The following is an 18513-nucleotide window of genomic DNA, read 5'->3' as shown; positions in this document are numbered from 1 at the left end:
GAGCTCCATAAGGGGCAGTTTCAAAAGTACTGACAGCGTAACATTTTGTAGGTTTTATCTGTTCAGTTCCTCATTAGACTTCAAATCAAGATATGCTAATAGACACAAAGAGAAATTAAGCATTTTCTTTGTTTTAACTAGCCCAAAGTTGCTGTGGTATAAAGGTCAAAGTAAAAGTATTTTCTTCATCAGTGTACTGGATAGGCTTTAAATAAAATACGTAAAAATTACGGTCTAGAATGTCACCTGTTGACTATACTAAACTGAATATTCTGAACACTAATCTTTTGTGAAATGCAATCTTTGAAAAGCTTCTTCTGTTCACTGGAAATGAAAGGGAACCAAAACAATAACACCACAAATGCATGAACACTGGACTGCAGTCTCAAATTGCAATATTGCTTCCTCTTTGAATATCTGTCTTGTAAATAAATGCAGTACGAGGTGGGGAGGGTGGGGGGGAATGTTAGAAATTTTTTCCCCCTAATATATTGTTTAAGGCACCACCAGATTCGATATGCCATCACTTTCACCATGTGGCTAGTCCTCAGCTTTAGTTTTACCTCTGAATTTTACTTACTTTTTGAGTACATAATTTTTGCAATTACTAAAGCTGCCTATATAATCAAGTGCAGTATATTCTGGAAGACACCTTTTTCTAGAAAAAAAAACCACTTCCTTTTATCCACCAGTAGTAATGCATTCCCTGATATAAATCCAGTTTTCTTCTCAGTGTGCTAACAACGCTCTCCAATACGCAGAGCAGCAAAAATCTGTTAACAGACGTTTCACGTTTCTAGTTTCTTTTACCCTTCGCACACTGCTATTAGGCAAGGAAAACCCAAACTATGAAGCACAGCTGATGGTTTCACTGCATTCCCACCAAACAGTATTTATAGGCCATACCCAAATCACCCCCAGCATTCTATGCAAAAAAAGTTAAGAAATGCAGACACCATAAGGCTGACCTATAGCTCCCTCAGAAATTAGGGGGCCAGGACTGAAATAAACTAATAACTTGGTTTTGGAAAGCCTATGCCATTTCCATAGCTGACTCTGAGAAAGTCAACCCCTTGTTCTTCCCTTTAAGGCCAAAAGCAATCATCAGTCTGTAAGGGCATGCAATTTTACTGCACAAGCACTAAAATAATATTTTGCATTGAAAATCTAAACTGATTTGCATGTCCTTATAAAACTTATCAGTATGTGATAATTGTCTTTCAGAATTAGATTTTTTGTTAAGAAAAAAATTAAACAAATAAAAAATAATTAGTGTTTTTCAACATTCTAGTTGACTCTGAAAACTTGTCACAGTGTGCTCATAGACCCTCAATGCAGCCTAGGCCCAGCTAAATTAAAGTGCCAAATATCTAAGGGTGTCTGCTGCTCACATACCAGCGTATTTCTGTAGGAACCTAGCATGTGTCCTAATGCCTGGGAAATACATGATTGTACTCCAAAACAATCCCATGGACAAACTTACTTTCCTGTACCAGAAGAAGCAATCCAAATCTAATACAGCGGTTTATAAACAAGCAATGTAATTTTTTATTTATTTTTTTTAAGGCTAGTACTATCCTTCCTTTAAAAATAAGATCACATCCAAAGACAGTTCTATTTCTTGTCTCTGTCTTTACCATGTTTACAGGTATGCTTCAGTTGTGTAAGGCTCTTCTTCTAATACAGCACAGTGCAGATGTTTCTATGCATACTCTCTGAGCAGCCACTGCTGTCAGAGACATTGGCTTGACCAGCTGTGGGATTTCTCAAATTCTCTGCTACATGCCAATACAACACTTGAAAACAAACATGTAAGGCACTTTTTGGAAGGTGGTAAAATTTAGTAAAGGCTTATTCTGCATTTGTTTTTAACCTTACAGAATAATCAAGTGGTTTGCCTTTCGGAAAGTCAGTCTTATACAGTGAATATCTTAGCATACTATATACACAGCAAATACTCATCACAAAATAACGTAGGTAGTAACAGATCCTTAGTCTGAAGGAAGACAGGGAGACAGAAGAGCAGTTGGTCAGCTACCTTTTAAATACACCTTCACAGAGAAAATATTTGAGACAGGAAAAAGATCTGTCCTTTGCTAAAACCCACAAGGGGGTTGAAAAGATGAGAAAGGATTTCCATAGCTCAAGGTTGTAACTACTGTCAAAGCAACTATAAATTAAACTAAGTAGAGACAGTGCTGAATCTCACTCAAAGAAAACAGCAAGTCAAATGTATCATTTAATGCTAAATTCATCTTCCACAGGAGCTGATCTTGTCTTACATATGTACCAACCAACCACCCTAACAAGTGTACCACATGCTGTTCACCTTGCAAGTAAGGCACTTACTTCTCAGCACATGTCCTTCACACCTTAACAGTAAGCACAAAAGAAAAGTTTTCAGCCAGGACTGGTGAGAATAAAAAACTCCTATGTGAGCCATGAACTAAGGACCAAAACCCAGAAGGAAACCTAGTTTCTGACTGCAAACAGGAAGGTTGTTTTCAACTTCTTTTTTTTTTTTTTTTTTAAAACAAACAATAAAAGTCAAGATGACCTATTGTACAGTGTACAGAGGCGTAAAGAAATTAGTAAAGTCTTTGGCTGTTATCAGCTCTATTTGATTTACATGTTCCTGGCAGAAACCTATGTCCCAATAGTTTCTACATTCACACAGAAGCCCCGATTTTCTTTACAGAAAGGTTTTATTTGTGGGGGTTTTTGTATATACATACATAAATATACACACACACACAAACACACAAAACAACCCCAAAACAAACAAACAAAAAACTCAACCAACCCCACAACTAAAACCAAATCTATTCCATAAATCTTATAGCATTATTCAAGAAAGCAATTTTACTACAAGAACTAGATTAACTTTTTACTTGATCTAAACTGGCAGATAACCTCTCTTTTTCTTACAGTCCTCAGAAAACTGACACACCCTGAAGGAACTCCCGAAACTTGGATTTAACTTCAAGAGCTGCATCGATACATCACCTTGGAAAATAGAGAGATAAATTTTCTTAAACGTTATTCCACCGAGTTCAGTTAAGCTTATTTACAACAGGTTAGTATGTAACCCTATGCAAGTTTTAGAGCTGAGAGAAGGGTATTTAAGCAAGCAATTTAGAGATGCTGAAATTCCTACTACAGTCTGTAGTACCGCTTAATAAAACAGTATTTCCCTACCCATTCACCATATGTCTTCTAATGCGTTTCAAGGGCTTTTAATTTGCTCAGAAATATGACTTGTTGAAATGGAGATTGGTTTGCTTGAAAAATGCCTACTGTTATTTCTCATCAATCCTTTTTGTTTAATTCCATCTTTCTGGTAAACAGAGAGCTGAGGACATTTCTTTACTGCTGTCTAAGCTTGAAAACACATTAAGTCACCCATTATTAATATATTATATTAGTAAGCCGGGGCATGAACACATAAAGAGTGTTGTTCATCATAACAACCTTCACTTGCAAGTAATTTCTGATTCTGCCTTGTTTACTAGGTCAATGTACCACCATGGAGCTGATAATGATCCCTTTTAATCAAAGGAATGAAGCTAATGGAAATAATTAATGGTAACTACCAATGTATTAGCTATTTATTTAAGATACATAGGCATTTGCCTTGGGCCAACTGCTATATATTATCATAACGAAACTGTGACTTTTTCCTCCCATCTGTTTTAAGCTCCATTAAGAAAATACACTAACCATGAGTTTATTTATGGGATCAAAAAATGCTATCATGACCCAGTCCTGGATAGTAACTTCAGCCTGCTAGGATAAGAAAGCTTACTTGTTGCAAAACAATAAACCCTGCTACAAAACAGAAGACAAAAGAAGATAAACAGAAGACAAAAGAGAAGGATCCAATGAAAATATAGTGGGTGAACAAAGAAACAAGATGCAGACAGCAAGACAGAGGTAATGCCATTTAACAATGACACACAACTGCTTTTTTGAACGAAGTCTTGATTTTCCCTCCAAACACTAAGTAAATACTGTCAAGACTCTTACTTGAAAGATGCTACAGAGATCTTTCCAGAGATCAAATAGGCTCCTGGGTCAAATTATTTTTCAGATTACAGCTAGATATTACCAACCCTCTAGAAGACATCAACAATAAAACTTTATCAGCACATACTTTCCTATTATTTTCTAACAGATATAAAAAAAACCCCACCTACCTGAGTTACCTGAGGAAAGAGAACTGTAGCAAGCAGTAGGAAGTTAACGGGACTATTTATAAATCAGATGCAATATCCTGTCTCAACAAGTGCTTTCCTGAACCATCACCTGCATGCTAAGCATCTTGTAAGAGCAAGATCCAGGTTCTGAATTATTTTAACAACTGTTATTCTCACTCAGGCCCTGTTTAGCAAAACTCATCATAGGACTTAACTGCAAGATAACAAGCTCAGATGCTTTAATATCATTGCAAATATCAGTGCTTTACAGCTAGCAATGGACTTGAGTATACAGTTTATGTGCACTGCTGAACTGAAGCTTCGCAACACTTAATTATATACGGCTGCACCCTTGCCAAAGCAGTCGTATCAGAAGTTATCCATCCCCCCCCCCCCCCCCGTCTTATTTGACAGGTTACCTTTAACAGGTTATTTCTGGTACACCTGCATCAAAACTATTTTGACTCGATGAAAAACAGGATTAAAACCCCCATGTAAGAACTGGCAACAGTTCAAGCAAGTCAGCACATTCTCTTGAGATCCAAGTACCTCCACTCATTTTTGTCACATAAATAAGACAAATCAAGTCATACAGCTACAGCAACATTTGGCAGCGTGCTGACTCAACATGTGACATTCCCTACAGGTTTGATTAGTGCAGCAAGGAGCTGCTTGTAGAGATGATGGCATGGCCAGCAAGTAGAGCACAGGAAGCGCTCATGACCATTTAGGCACCTTTCTGAAAACAATTTTTAAGAGAAGAAGTAGACAACAGGGCCGGAGAGCCTTTCTGACCTACAGAGCCACAAAGTAAAACCTTCACATGGATGAGAGTCACAGACCAACAAAACCAAGGGCCACAAATGGGAGGTGAAAACTCTCTCTCGGTCCCACCATTCCCCCGCCGGACAGACTGGCCAGGCTGAATGTGCAGCCAGACACCAGCAACCCAACAGCGACAGCGCGACAGCCCCTCTTGCCCTGCTAACCCCAGGGTTTGCCACCTGGTTTGCCAGGTAACCGTGGCCAGAACAGGCCAGCTGCCAGCCCCATCAGCTGCCTCTGAGCCCAGCAGTCACACATTCCCACTCCCGCAATAGAAGGAAAAACCTTTTTCAGCAACAGATCCTGCCTTTCAATTAGGTGATGCCAAATTAATGAGATTTGAGGCCCTGGTGGTTTTGGCTGGGATAGGGTTAATTTTCTTCAGAGTAGCTAGTATGGGGCTCTGTTTTGGATTTGTGCTGGAAACAGTATTGATAACCCAGGGATGTTTTCATTACTGCTGAGCAGTGCTCACACAGAGCCGAGGGCTTTTCTGCTTCTCCCCCCACCCCACCAGCGAGGAGGCTGGGGGGGCACAAGGAGTTGGGAGGGGACACAGCCGGGACAGCTGACCCCAACTGACCACAGGGATACTTCAGACCATACGGCGTCATGCTCAGCATGTAAAGCTGGGGGAAGAAGGAAGAAGAGGGAGACGTTCAGAGTGATGGCATTTGTCTTCCCAAGTCCCCATTAGGCATGATGGAGCCCTGCTGTCCGGGAGATGGCTGAACACCTGCCTGCCCATGGGAAGTGGGGAATGAATTCCTCGTTTTGCTTTGCTTGTGTGTGCAGCTTTTGCTTTCCCTATGAAACTGTCTTCATCTCAACCCACAAGTTTTCTCACTTTTGCTGTCCTGATTCTCGTCCCCACCGCACCGCGGGGCAGCGGGGGTAGAGTGAGCGAGTGGCTGCGTGGGGCTTCGTTGTCGCCTGGGGTTGGCCGGGGTTAAACCATGACAGTCCCCAGATGGGAACCAAGGAGATTCCTCATTTGCATGAGGAAAGAAATGCAAAAATATGTAGTTAGAGAAGATTTACATACAGCTGGACACATTGAAGCATAGGCAGACTATCAATTACAGAGATGGTGATTACCAAAAAATTTCTTCCACGAATTGCAAATCTTAACATTGCTACTAACTACATCTCTTTTCAGCTTTTTATTTAGAAGGAAGCAGTGTATATGCATTCCACTACTCTTTAAAAAGAAAAAAAACTACACAGCCTCAGAACCTGTTTGAAAAATTACAACTCATGCACCACAGTTTATTTGTAATCCCAAACTGTAATCGAGGACATAAATGCATCATAAAGCACACCTTTCCAGAACTCATTAAGAAAATTACAGAGATCAAAAAAACACGTTCAATGCTACTTAAAAGTCCAAAGACACAGGGGGGAAATACAGAAATCTTACCAATATGTGGATAACTGTCACACAGATCTGAGAGAACAAGGATTATTTTATTTGCTTGACTGTAAAACATGCAGAAGGGGTAGGAAACTAGGAACGTGCAGCAAATGTTGACATGCAAACATGATGTAATCTAGAACAGGAGTTTGAAATTAACACTGAAAGCTATGATGCCATTCTGGAGTCATCACACAGACCCTAGAATAGACTATGTATTGTGTACTTTGCTCAAAAAGCACAGCAAAACATAAGGGATCAAATAAGAGGTGATGAGATCAGAGACAGGAACTTCTGTATGTTGTGGGTAGAAAAGGTTGGGCTGAGAAGCACAGGCAGGAGGCAAGTAAGGCAGACTATGACAGAGATACACACAAAAAAGGGGGGGAGAGGGGAAGGAGATAAAACTCAGACAATCTTGCTAAAGCTACAGGTATGGAGGAGGGCAATGATCAAAAAGCAGTATCTTTCAGCTGAAAGCTAGTTTTAACATTCTACTGGCAACATGACAAAAAATAGAAAATAACATTTTACTTTAAAAATGCTATTTTCCAAAACATTTGTTACATATAATATCTTAGGTACAAATATTTCATTCAAGAACACACACACGCAAAAAAGTTGGACAGAGAGGGGAAGAGTCTGCTACCTAACCCTAGCCTGTATTTCCAACAAAGCCAGGAGGTCTAGCCTTCACTTGCGGAGATTCCTGAAGCTCACAAATATCCCAAGGACAACTGCCGTGCTAGGTTTACATCACACGGTTATCCAGCAACCCAGTAACAGAAGAGGCCCTCAGCTAACCGTGGCCACCAGGAACAGAAGGAAACGGAGACATTAGTGGGGTGCCCAGGACCTCGCTGCATGTGCCAGTTCCATCATGCAGTGGCTCGCCCACAGCAGGCGACTACCTTTTGTTTAGCATCCGATACTTGGCAGAAGTCACAATCTCAAAAAGTACCATACTTCACGTGAATAACCACTGTGTACAAGCCAGTATTAATATACAATTTTTTTCTAGAATAACAAATACATTGATACCTGTGTGAACCCATTTTGAGATAATCCACACAAAATCATTGAGACAAAAGAACTATTGATGGCTCCCTTAAGATCTCTTCTCCTTTTCTACCCACACCCATGCATAACTTCACTGCTGTTGAACTGCAAATTTATATTCAAAAATTAAAGCATGCAGTAAGGAAAAGAAGAAGAAAAAAAGGAGAAAAAAAAAAAAGGAAACCACATAACCAGATATGTGAAAATATAAGATCAGTATAAGTTCAATATAAGTTCAGGTTCTCATGTAGTAACGTAAAGCTTCAGTGTTTGGATTGCATAAACTGTGATTCAAATACTTGTTATAAAAATAACTGTTTACTGTAACATTTTTTTAAAGAAATGTGACTTAAGGTCAAGAGCTTACTTTTCACAAAGCATTCATTTCCAGTTAAATTTAACTTGGCAACGTCCTTTTCACTTAAATATCCATTTTGCCAAGGGGAAACAAGTGCCTAGATGTAGAATTTACATCACTGCTTATATATGGAATTTTAAATATTGTTTTTGTTTGCTTTAGCTTTCAAAGGCAATATTGGTTTGTTTTTCTCCACAAAACAACCAGTTAGATCCCTCCTACTGCATGTTATTTTTATCACAGACTGGATCTCCAGGACCACCTCAGCAAGAGGAACCCTTCTACCTAAACCCCTGAAAAAGTACACATACGGCTCAGCAAAATTACAGTTCCAGTTTCTTTCTTTCTATGTTGGACACAGAGAGGATAACTGTATATTGTCAATGCAGTATACCAGACACTTACCATCTCAAATGAATTACCCAAAAAAGGAGGAGGACGTTTAGCTGCAGGAAGCATGGTTTGAAAGCTTAAAATAAAATTGCATTTCCAAACTCCTCACACCCCTTCGACCTCCACTGACTGAATAAAATGCATATGGATTTCTGCCAGGTAGGAATAGTCACAACAAAAAGCTTTGAGAACAAAGTGCCACTGAGAGCTATGTGTTCATAGCTCCCTATGAACACATCATCAGGCGGGACTGACACATGGCTTATAGTAGCAGTACATATAAAAAAATCTTGTCATTCACTCGTGAAGCTGGATTTTACCTTTTTGTTTATTTTAATGTCTGAACTTCAAATCTACTACATATGACCCCATAGCAAGAAATACGAAAACACTAATAGAAAGAAAACTCCTGTATCTCCATTTCTGAATCCCTTTTCAGGAAATGTTCATTCCAAATGCAGATAAATCTGTTCACTGATTACTATTTAATATTTGAAATACTAGAATTTCAAACCATGTATCTGAACAACTATGTCGAGGTTAATCACATTCCCTATTTTAATAGTGATAATGGCAAAGGATTTCAAATGAAAGCAAGAGCATCCTCAAGAGATTTTATTAAGTTTGGGGATCCAATAAGTTTAAGATCCTGCCTATAGCTGTAGTTGAAACTGTGTTAGCAACTAGAAATAAAATTATTTCTAATAAGATCTGAAACTGTGGGTTTTTTCCTAAGTACAGACACAGTAGAATAATGCACTGAATGGTTAGGCAAAACATTCTGCAATAACTGGACCTACCATTATGAATTTTATCTCTGTTGATTTCAGTTATATAGTTTCATAAACTTAATTAATAAAAACAAAATGAGTCCTTCCAAGTCCTCCAAAATGAAAAGCAAACAAAACAAACAGGTATCAGTACAGATTATAAAGATCCTGATTCATAACAGCTGTGATACTATCTCCCAGACACACAGGAGACTGGAATCCTATAACAAGCAGACCAACTAGAAATAAAAATTTCTATTACGATTATCTGCATGTTCTCAATCATAACTTTTTCTTCTTCTAACCTGTATTTCACACCGGTTATTTTAACAGAATTCTTTGAGGAGGAGGAAGTGTGGGGGACAGACACCAAATTAATAAGAGACTACAACTTACTGAATATACTGTATATATGATACTGTAACATACAGACAACTTTTTTCAAGCTACAAAAACAGATGAGATCTAAAACTCTGAACATCAGCCTAGGAATCAAGAGCTCTAATCAATTTCAAATGCTGAAAGACCGTCTTCAAGGTCTTTACATCACTTGTATCATTTTACAAAATAACACAGCTCACAAAGCAGTTCAGACATGTAATTACTGCTTGTAGAGCTCACTGACCACAGCCTGAAAGTTTCTTTCAGCCAAAGCAGGGAAGCATGTCCTGCCTTGTTCAGGACCAGTTACAATTCCCAAACTTTGGATCTGCGACTAATGCAGCCTCCTTCGTTAGGAAGGTCAGCAAAGAGGATAAAGAAACACAGTATATTTAGGTATAAAGTGGAACTATTCATAAACACTAAAAAAAACCCAAACAACTACAACACAGAGGCATAACTGCTGCCAGTCATTTCACATATACAACCTCACATATACTCACAATTCCTAAACTACCTCTCCTTAGAGAGTTCACATAGAAGCGGCAAAGTGTAGGGTAGTATTTCAAAATATCTTTGCTGATCAAGTACAGCTTCTTTCTCATGCAGTATTACTTTCAATATCTGAAATCAACACATTCTTTCCAGGAACAAAGATGGTAATAAGTTTCTTTATCAGTCGGAAACATTCAGTAAGATGTCATAACACAAATAACAACACAGCAACAAAAAGGTACCATTTCCCAGAATACTAATGTGCTGGGATATAATGCATACGAGAAACAATTTTAAGTACACCAATAATCCACTAATTTTGCTCCAAATGTAGAAAAGGATCCCTGTACCACCAGTCTCACATCTTCATTTAGTAACAATGCACCTTATCATGACATTTTTGGTAGCCTGGCTTTATAAAAACCTGGAGCGGTTACCACTTCCTCTATATCTTCTGTAACAGTTTTGTCTCCTTACAATCCAACTTTTGGATTCAGGAATAACTCATCAATTCCCACTCTTAATGAAATACAAATACAGCAAAGAAAAGAAGCTTTTAAAATTTCAACACAGTCTCATATTGCTTTCCATACTGTTGAAACTAAATCTTTTCACTTCCCATCTGATTTCTTCTGGACTTCAGCCACAGGAGTACAAGAATAATTTTGCAGACAAACAAACAAGCAAGCAAAAAGCCTGAGATACAATTTTTTTTAACTAAAGCTGGGTTGTTTTTCTTTTAAAAATAAAATTCTCGTTGCAAAGCGAGAAGGATATCACACAGGTACCAGTGCAGATGCTCTTCCCCTCTAAGAACCACAGTGGAGAAGAACGTGGGAAGTGTTACACGACGTAGATGACAATACACTTTTAATCTTAGGATTAGCTCTACTCCATAAACTTGTCTTAGCATTCAAATATGACAATTTTCTGCAACATTTTTGCACCAACAAAGATAGTAATAAAGTGCCACTCACAGTAACACAAACATTGCTTTTATCAATAAATTTTGTTCAAACCATCATAAGCTATAGGACAAGAGCACAACTTCTGCAGTGCAAACTGCATCTATGAGAGCACAGCAAAGATATTTCAGCAAAATGGTTACAACATTAGCCTGACTTAACAGAAATAGAATTATTTTGCAAAGAAATAACACCAGTTACTGGGCAACGTACACTCTTGCTGATCTGAGAAACTTGTCTTAGCTGAATGATAGTTGGTCTAATAAATCCTTTAGAGTTTGCAGGCCTAAAATGTTACAAGCATGGTGAGAAAGGAAACAACAACAAAAAGAAGGAAAAAAGAAAAAAAGGTTTTCATGCAAATTCTCCAACCAGCTTTCACTAGTAATTTCTCAGTAATGCCAATCACAGCTCCTTGGCCAGCTTCTATACTAGCTGAGGACTAGTCCTCAAGATAATACTGCTGCTGCTGCGTTCTTTCTCCATCTAGTTCAGGCTAGTGAGCACTCTAAATTTAAGCTAGTCCTCCCAGAAGAAGCTCAGAAGCTGCTGATGCTTAAACTGGACTGGCTGGGGGCGTGGCTTATGATGACAAGTGGGGTCTACACAAGCAGCAGTTTAAGTTGAGCTCAGTCAAACCATCTCTGAATTTTGGTCAACTTATGCAAAAAGTTTCAGCTTGGTAAACATGAAAATCCCAACAGTACATTTCAGCAATTCTGGAGTATTTGCTTTTAAAGTTGGATTGTAAGGAGACAAAGCTGTTACAGAAAATAGGGAGGAAGTGGTAACTACTCATTGAAGGCACCACCTAAGCATACTGCTGGGAGTATTCTATCTAAATAACAAATTGCTAAATTTAAAAAGTTTATTAACTCGTCACATACTTTTCAGAGATGTATAGCACATATACTAAATGTTCTGCAGGATGAAGTAAAAAAGATCACTCCATATGTCAGAATGCACACAGAAAATTAATAGATGTTAAAAGCTCTAGTTATCCCAGTTCAAAAGAAAAGTAAAGAAGCAAAAGTAATGCTGATTCATTTCTACATAGAAAGCTCAGAGAAGGGCTATACATTGTTTACATTTTCAGTTTGTAAAGTGTACTTCATATTCTGGCAAAGATATTAAACAAGGCAGTTATTTAGACTATGCCTGATCTGCAGCTGGCTGGCAGGACAAGGGCAGCTATTAGGTAGCGCTAGGCACTGCTCACTTATTCCCCTTCCAACCTCATGATACAGAGAGCAGCTAGAAAAAGGCATTCACAGTGTCAGTAAGTTGCTATATGTGCACAGCAAACAGCACCTCGTTTCAGAAAATGGTGTCCCACCATGTGGGTGCCAAACTTCAGGACTGCCTTTTGTACCGTCCGACCTTGAGCAAGGCTTGAAGACGCAGTAAACATACCCTGAAAGTCTGAAAAACCTTCAGTATGCACATAAAATTAGGTAAAAGATCTATGACCACACAGTGGAGAGATCATCATTCCTTTTAAACATATTATTCCTATTACATGTAAAATCTAAGGGAAAAAACCTACCTCAAAACACAGTAGACATTCCATTTTCAGAGACCTATAATTTTAATCCTTGTCATTCTGTTCCAAGTACCAATTCAGCAGCCAAGACTGTTGATCTTGTGTAACTCACTTTCAAAGAAATTCTTAATCAGATGGCAGTACACCAATAAAATTCGCTAGAAGTAAGTTCAAATATGATTAGTCTTAGCATGTGTGCACCTGAAAGCTTCTACAGCTAAATATAAAAATACTGACTTCATAAAGGGTGTAAATTTAGTGATTTGATGTGAACAACGTGAAAGTGAGGTTTTAGGAAGGCTTTGTACAACATGATGGTGCCTCTGAGAAACAGGGCACAGCACAGAATAAACAGATGAAGCTGATAGCAGAAATAAAAAAGAAAGCTGTGAGGTACGCATCACTAGCAGCATGCAGTATAGGGCTAAGTTCAGTGACGTAGGCCACAGCAGGTTTCATTTTTAATTTTTTGATGCACAAGATTGCAGTGGTACCTTGATACGTGACCTCTGACAAATGCTTAGGTAGGTAACACAAACAACAGTACTGAAAAGCATATAGATCACCTCTGTGCAGGGATTCTGGCTAAGGGAACAAGAAAATTTTTGAAAAAGACTTTTTTTTTTTTTTTTTAAAAAGAATGGCTATCCTTTTATGATCCAGGTGTTAGCAGGAACGTCTGTGTGCAACATATTAGATCTTTAATTTGCTTCTGAAGTGCTTGTATCTTGACTTTTGTGAATGTAGGTCAGTTCCTTCACAATGTGCAACCCATCATGCCCTAGCTCTTGAAAACACCAGTATTCCCTTTCAGCAAAATTTCATTAGGTATATGGGGCAGACATTTTAAAACTTTCCTGTATTTTGCTAAAATCTCATAATTGTTATAAAATGCAGTAGACAGAGATACACAAATACTAGCTAATCTCATTTCAGAGACTCCCATGTGCCAGCTTCAAGAAGATGGGGGGGGGGGGGAAATGTAAATGAACAAACAAATGGCTTTTTAAAAAGCAGTCCATTCTTAGGAGCCTGTGCATTATGCAGCAAAAAATTAACATGATTGGCCCATCATGAAAAGGGCTGAAGAGGTTGATCAGTGATGCACAGTTGCACAGGATGACATTATCTGAGCAATGAAAAATGACCTAGTGACATTAGCAGGAGTTTACAAAGAGGGGAGAAGAAAATCTGAATTTTGTGGCGCTGGGGGCGGGGATGGAGGATGAGACGGGACAGGGGCTAATCATTAAGAACTGTCTTTCCTTCAAATAGCCTAGGAACTCTCCATCTAGTCGCTATTTCAAGAACAGCCTTTGGGCCAATTTCATTATAGGGTATCAGCTTTGCTTCATGCCATCACATTTGTGGTGGTAAGACATCCCTTCGCCCCCTCCCTACAGGTCCATACTTGAAAAGCTTACTACAGAAATCATGCTTCAAACAATCACATTTGAGCACATCACCACACGCTGCTTTTTCTCAAGTTAAACCAACAGTGGGTCTGACTATGTGACCTGCTGATGTACATAAAGAGTAAGTGGAGTCCAGACTATGGTCAGTCCAGCTAGCCAGGATTTAAACAATGCATACACCGAGATGCTTACACGGCTTGTACAGGCAAAAGTTTATATGAAAATGAGATACAGAATCTGATACGTTAAGGTTTCTACCATTTTTACTTATTGTTGTAATTAACGCTGCTGTAAAAAAATGTCTTGATGACAAACAGATAGAGCTAGGAATCTGCAAGTCTTGAATCCACAGCCATAATTTTTTTAAAGTAAATTTTTAAATGTGAAGCACTGAAATACGTTGAAGCTCCCCCTTAGCAATCAGTCACCAAAACCAGACGGTAACCTCTGTATGTTACAATTATTTTCTTGCTCTTTCTCAAAAAAACCAGAAGTAAAAATCTGTCAGGTGTTCTTTATCATGAGCCTGTACAAACAAAATAAAAAAGAAAAAAAAAAGGGCGGGGAAAAAGTGTTCTGGTGACTGCATAATATTCAGAGAGGCAATTTTGCACATGTGTGGATTTTTATAGAAATCCATTACCTTCTTAGAAATTTGGGGGGGGGAGGGGGGGGGGGGGGGGGAGGAGAATGAGAAATTCACCATCATCTTTCTCCAGAATAAGTCATTTGATAAATTCCTCCTAATCAAATCTCTTTCAAAATTCCTTTCTCTTTCAGATATCACCTTATAAACAGTTGTGAAATATTAGAGAAATTGGAATTTTCTGACAAGGTACCAATGACGTAGAGGTAAAATCTTGCTATAAAACCCACTCCAACTGAAGCAGAATTCCTACAACCATTTTGCTACTGGATTGGGTATTGTACTTGAATTATAGGAGACAATTCAAAGGCATGATCTTGAAGGCAGATTTGACAAACGTTTCCTTATAAAGTATATAAGACTGGCAAACGTCAAACAGTTCTACTAGTATGAAAAATTCCAGTTAAATCACTCAAAGGTTTGACATCCCTCCCTATTTTTCCTTCTCCTTCTCATCCTGCCAGAAACGGGGTCTGCAACTGTGAAAACCACTCATCTCTTAAAACCTTAAGCAGCCCACAGCCGATCTAAAGGTTCCAGAAGTTCTTGTTTTATTCAAGCAGCTTCACCCACTCCAAAAATAAAATGTTTCATGAATTTCCATGAATATAAGCACGAGAGCAACTTCCACATGGAACACATTAACTCAGACACTGCATGTCGTGATCTGTCACAGTCCCCGACAGTGCCACTCACAAGGTAAATTGCTTGCTAGGGACACAAATTTGCACTTTGGGAGCCTAGCTGTCACTGCCACATGTACTGAGCCGGATGGAAGGGAAAGCTTGAAGAACAGCAAGAAACATAAATTTGCAGTGTCAAAAAAGTTTCTTTTCAGTGTTTCAGTCTTTGGTATCACTTATTTAAAAAAAAAAAAAAAAAAAAAAGTACATTTGGCACCACTACCAGTTTGAGAAACTCTTGAAAATACTTTATGACCTGCAGGAACACTAAGGAATCAATACCCAGCATTTTCTCTTCACGGCACAGATAACCAGACTATTGTTCTTTCATTGTAAAGAACATCATTGTAAAATGATAAAAATATCATTAGAGTTCTCTATTGTGAAGTTTTTCCCCACCCCAGTGTCTCATCTGTAAACATCTGTATGCCATACAACGTCAAACAATCCAACAACAAAAACATAATAGCTAGTCTAATAGGAAATAAAATTTGAGAAACACAGTATCATCTTATTACATTTAGTAATCAGTCTATCATCCTTCACCAAAAGACCTTCAGTGAATATGACTCCAGGGTAACAGACCTGCAACAAAGCACGCTTCAAAAAGCTGCTTTACCCAAAGCATCTCCAGTTGTTTTGTGTGTACACACATTTATTGTCCATCAGTCTCCCCAGTGAAAACTTATTTCTCAGACTCTATCCACAAAAAGGGGCAAGACTACAGTAAGGCACAGAAAGGGAAGCCAAAATTGTTTGCTCTTTTTCAGAATTAAAGACAGCTTGCCCATTTGAAAATGTGACACTGCGCTGACGATAGTCCCAGATCAAACCCAACAAAATTTAAAAATTAATAATACAAAAGGTATTCTCTGTGTTCTGACAACAGGTTACAACCCTAAGCTTGAAACATGCCACAGTTTAAAGGAGAAGAGAGACAGAATACACATGTGCCTTGATCCAACAAATGAAATGACCAACAAAGATTTTTTTTTTTTTTTGCAAGTAACTACCAAGATGCAGGAACTTACGTGCATTACACGCACATTTTAACAAGCACACATGCACTTACTATTTCCACCTATGCCCTTCTTCCCATCCTGAAAAAAAAACTACGTCAAGAACAAGGCACAAAACCCGCACATCTCTGACCAAAAACTCTGTGTTGGTATAGATGGAGAAATCCGTACCATCAGAGAGAGCTGCATGCTGCTATGCTGGACAACCCTGCTGTTGGAAGAATTAATCATTCATAGATCAACAATTGGTTCTTTCATCTCCCTGGCTTTCTCAGACCAGACCATTATGTATTTTTTTCCACCTACTGATCATGTTATGCTCCAATTTTTCAGCTGCATGTAGCGAAGACAGTTGAAAAACATTCATATTTCCAGAACGTATCTCGTTAAAAGAAATAATCTTAACCAGAGAGGGAACCCATCTGCTTCTATGGGCTTCATAACTTTGCCAGCATCAAAGAACTGACTTAACATAAAACTCTGCAATAAAATAAATCACCATCGAATAAGCTACCAAAAAGATGTGGCAGGCGAATTGAAGCGCACCGAAGTCACTCTTTCTGGCTCTCTACCAAAGGCAGTTCATGTAAGCTAATCCATGAGATAGCTGACCTTTTACCAAGTAAACTTTTAGGACTAAACACTTCGGCTAATCAAAACCTGAATTACGCATACACGTTAAACCACATCTTTAAAATTAAGCTGTATCCTGGTCAGCCAAAAACAGCAGCGCGTTCAGTCGTCACCGCACCAAGAGGAACACGGCTTTTCGGAACACCACTGCAGAGAAAGAGAGGGAGAGGGAAAGGAGGCAGGTACTCGTGATTTCGCAGAGCGCTGCCTCACCGCGGCAGCCACGGGGGAAGAAAGAGTCACCGGGAGAGAGGGCTGTCAGGGGAAACATTTCTCCCACTTCCACCGCTGCCTGGGTTCGTCCTTCAGAGCCCCGGCCCCGCAGAGGCCTGGCAGGTGCCACACCGGCAGGTGACGGTCGCTGGGAACGGCGGGGACTGCGCTGCCCAGCCCTGCGAGCAACAGGGACGGAGCGGAACGCTTCTTCCCTGAGGGAGCGAGCCCGCCGGGCCCCCCGCCGCCGCGGGCGGCTGTCCGTAGGGCCACCTCACGCCACCCTGGGGGGGGGGGGTGGTGCTGGGGGGGGAAGGCTCTGGGGCAGCGCAGACCCCGGACCAGCGGGCTGCGCCTTGCCAGAGGATGCGGCGGGGCGGGGGGGGGGGGGGGGGGCCGCCAGCCGGCGTCCCTCTGCCCGGGGAAAGGAGCGGCTCCGGAGGCTGAGCCCCGCGCGGGTGCGCGGCGACCGCCCCGTCAGCCCCACAGGGGCGGCCGTGGGGACCGAGACCGGGCAGGGCGTCAGGGCAGCGGGGCTCAGCGCCCGGACCATCCAGCCCCACCCGCGGACGGGGAGCCGCCCGGGGCAGAGCCGTGGCCCCGCCGCAGAGGAGGGGGAGGAAGGGAGGGGAAGGGAAGCGGGGGCTCTCGGCGGGCCGCCCTCACCGTCGATGTTCTCCCGGTCGCTGATGTGCTGCAGGTTGCAGCCCGTGTCCTCCCGGCTCAGCTCGGCCTCGGGGCGGTAGGACTCCAGCCGGGAGTGGGCATTCCTGCGCAGCTTGGGGCTGGAGGAGACGCAGCAGGAGGTGGTGTTCCCCATCTTCTCGGCCCGGCCCCGGCCCCGGCTCCGGCTCGGGAGGAGGCGAGGGGCGGCCGGTCAGCAGGGGCGGCGGGAAGCCATGGGCAGCAGCAGCGGCGGCGGCGCGGGGGAGAAGAGGCGGCGGCTGCGGCGCCCTGCGGCTGCACTCGCCGGCGGGTCCCCCCGGCGGCTCATCCGCGGAGGCAGCCCCGCAGCGCGGCCCGCCGGCGTGGGCTGCGGCAGCTAAGCCCTCCTCCGCGGGCAGGCAGCGCAGGGCCCGCCGAAGCACAGCCCCATCGCCGGCGGCGGGGCCGCCGCGCTCCTCCCCCGCCCCCGCGCAGCCGCCGGGCCCGCTCCACGCACGCACCCACGCGGCAGCGCCGCAGCCTCCACGGCAGCCGCAGCGGCAGCAGCAGCGGCGGCGGCAGCAGCAGCCGCCCCGGGCGGCCCCCGCTAACCGGTTCCGGTTCAAGCGGGCGGTGACGCCTCCCGCCGGGCGGGCTGCGAGAGCTCCGGGGCGGGGGTGGGGGGGCGTAGGACGGGGAATCGGGGGGGACGCGGCGCTGCCCGCCGGGCCGCCCCGGCAGCCGGCGGAGCCCGCCTTCAGAGGCGGCGGCGGCGGCGGCCCCCTCCCCGCCCCCGGGGGGCGCCCGGCGCGCTGACCGTTGGGCCGCCCGCCGCGCTGAGGGGGCTGCGGCCCGCCGGC

At 42.0% G+C, this 18513-nt stretch overlaps 1 protein-coding gene across 2 annotated transcripts in view; it reads right to left on the bottom strand.

Annotated features, from left to right (window-relative positions):
- Positions 1-18226, bottom strand: part of CCNY (cyclin Y) — a 130718-nt gene extending 112492 nt beyond the window's left edge. Inside the window, exon 1 of one of the 2 annotated variants that reach the window (XM_049798473.1) lies at positions 17675-18226. In XM_049798473.1, coding sequence (XP_049654430.1) covers positions 17675-17828 — 154 coding nt within the window. In that variant the 5' untranslated portion in view covers positions 17829-18226. The remainder of the gene's footprint in view (positions 1-17674) is intronic. The other variant, XM_049798475.1, reaches the window with a different exon arrangement.
- Between the last annotated feature and the right edge of the window lie 287 nt (positions 18227-18513).

Source organism: Accipiter gentilis, chromosome 4 (assembly GCF_929443795.1).
Source record: "Accipiter gentilis chromosome 4, bAccGen1.1, whole genome shotgun sequence".
Classification (NCBI taxonomy): Eukaryota; Metazoa; Chordata; class Aves; order Accipitriformes; family Accipitridae; genus Astur; species Astur gentilis.
This window is presented reverse-complemented; position numbering and strand designations above follow the sequence as displayed.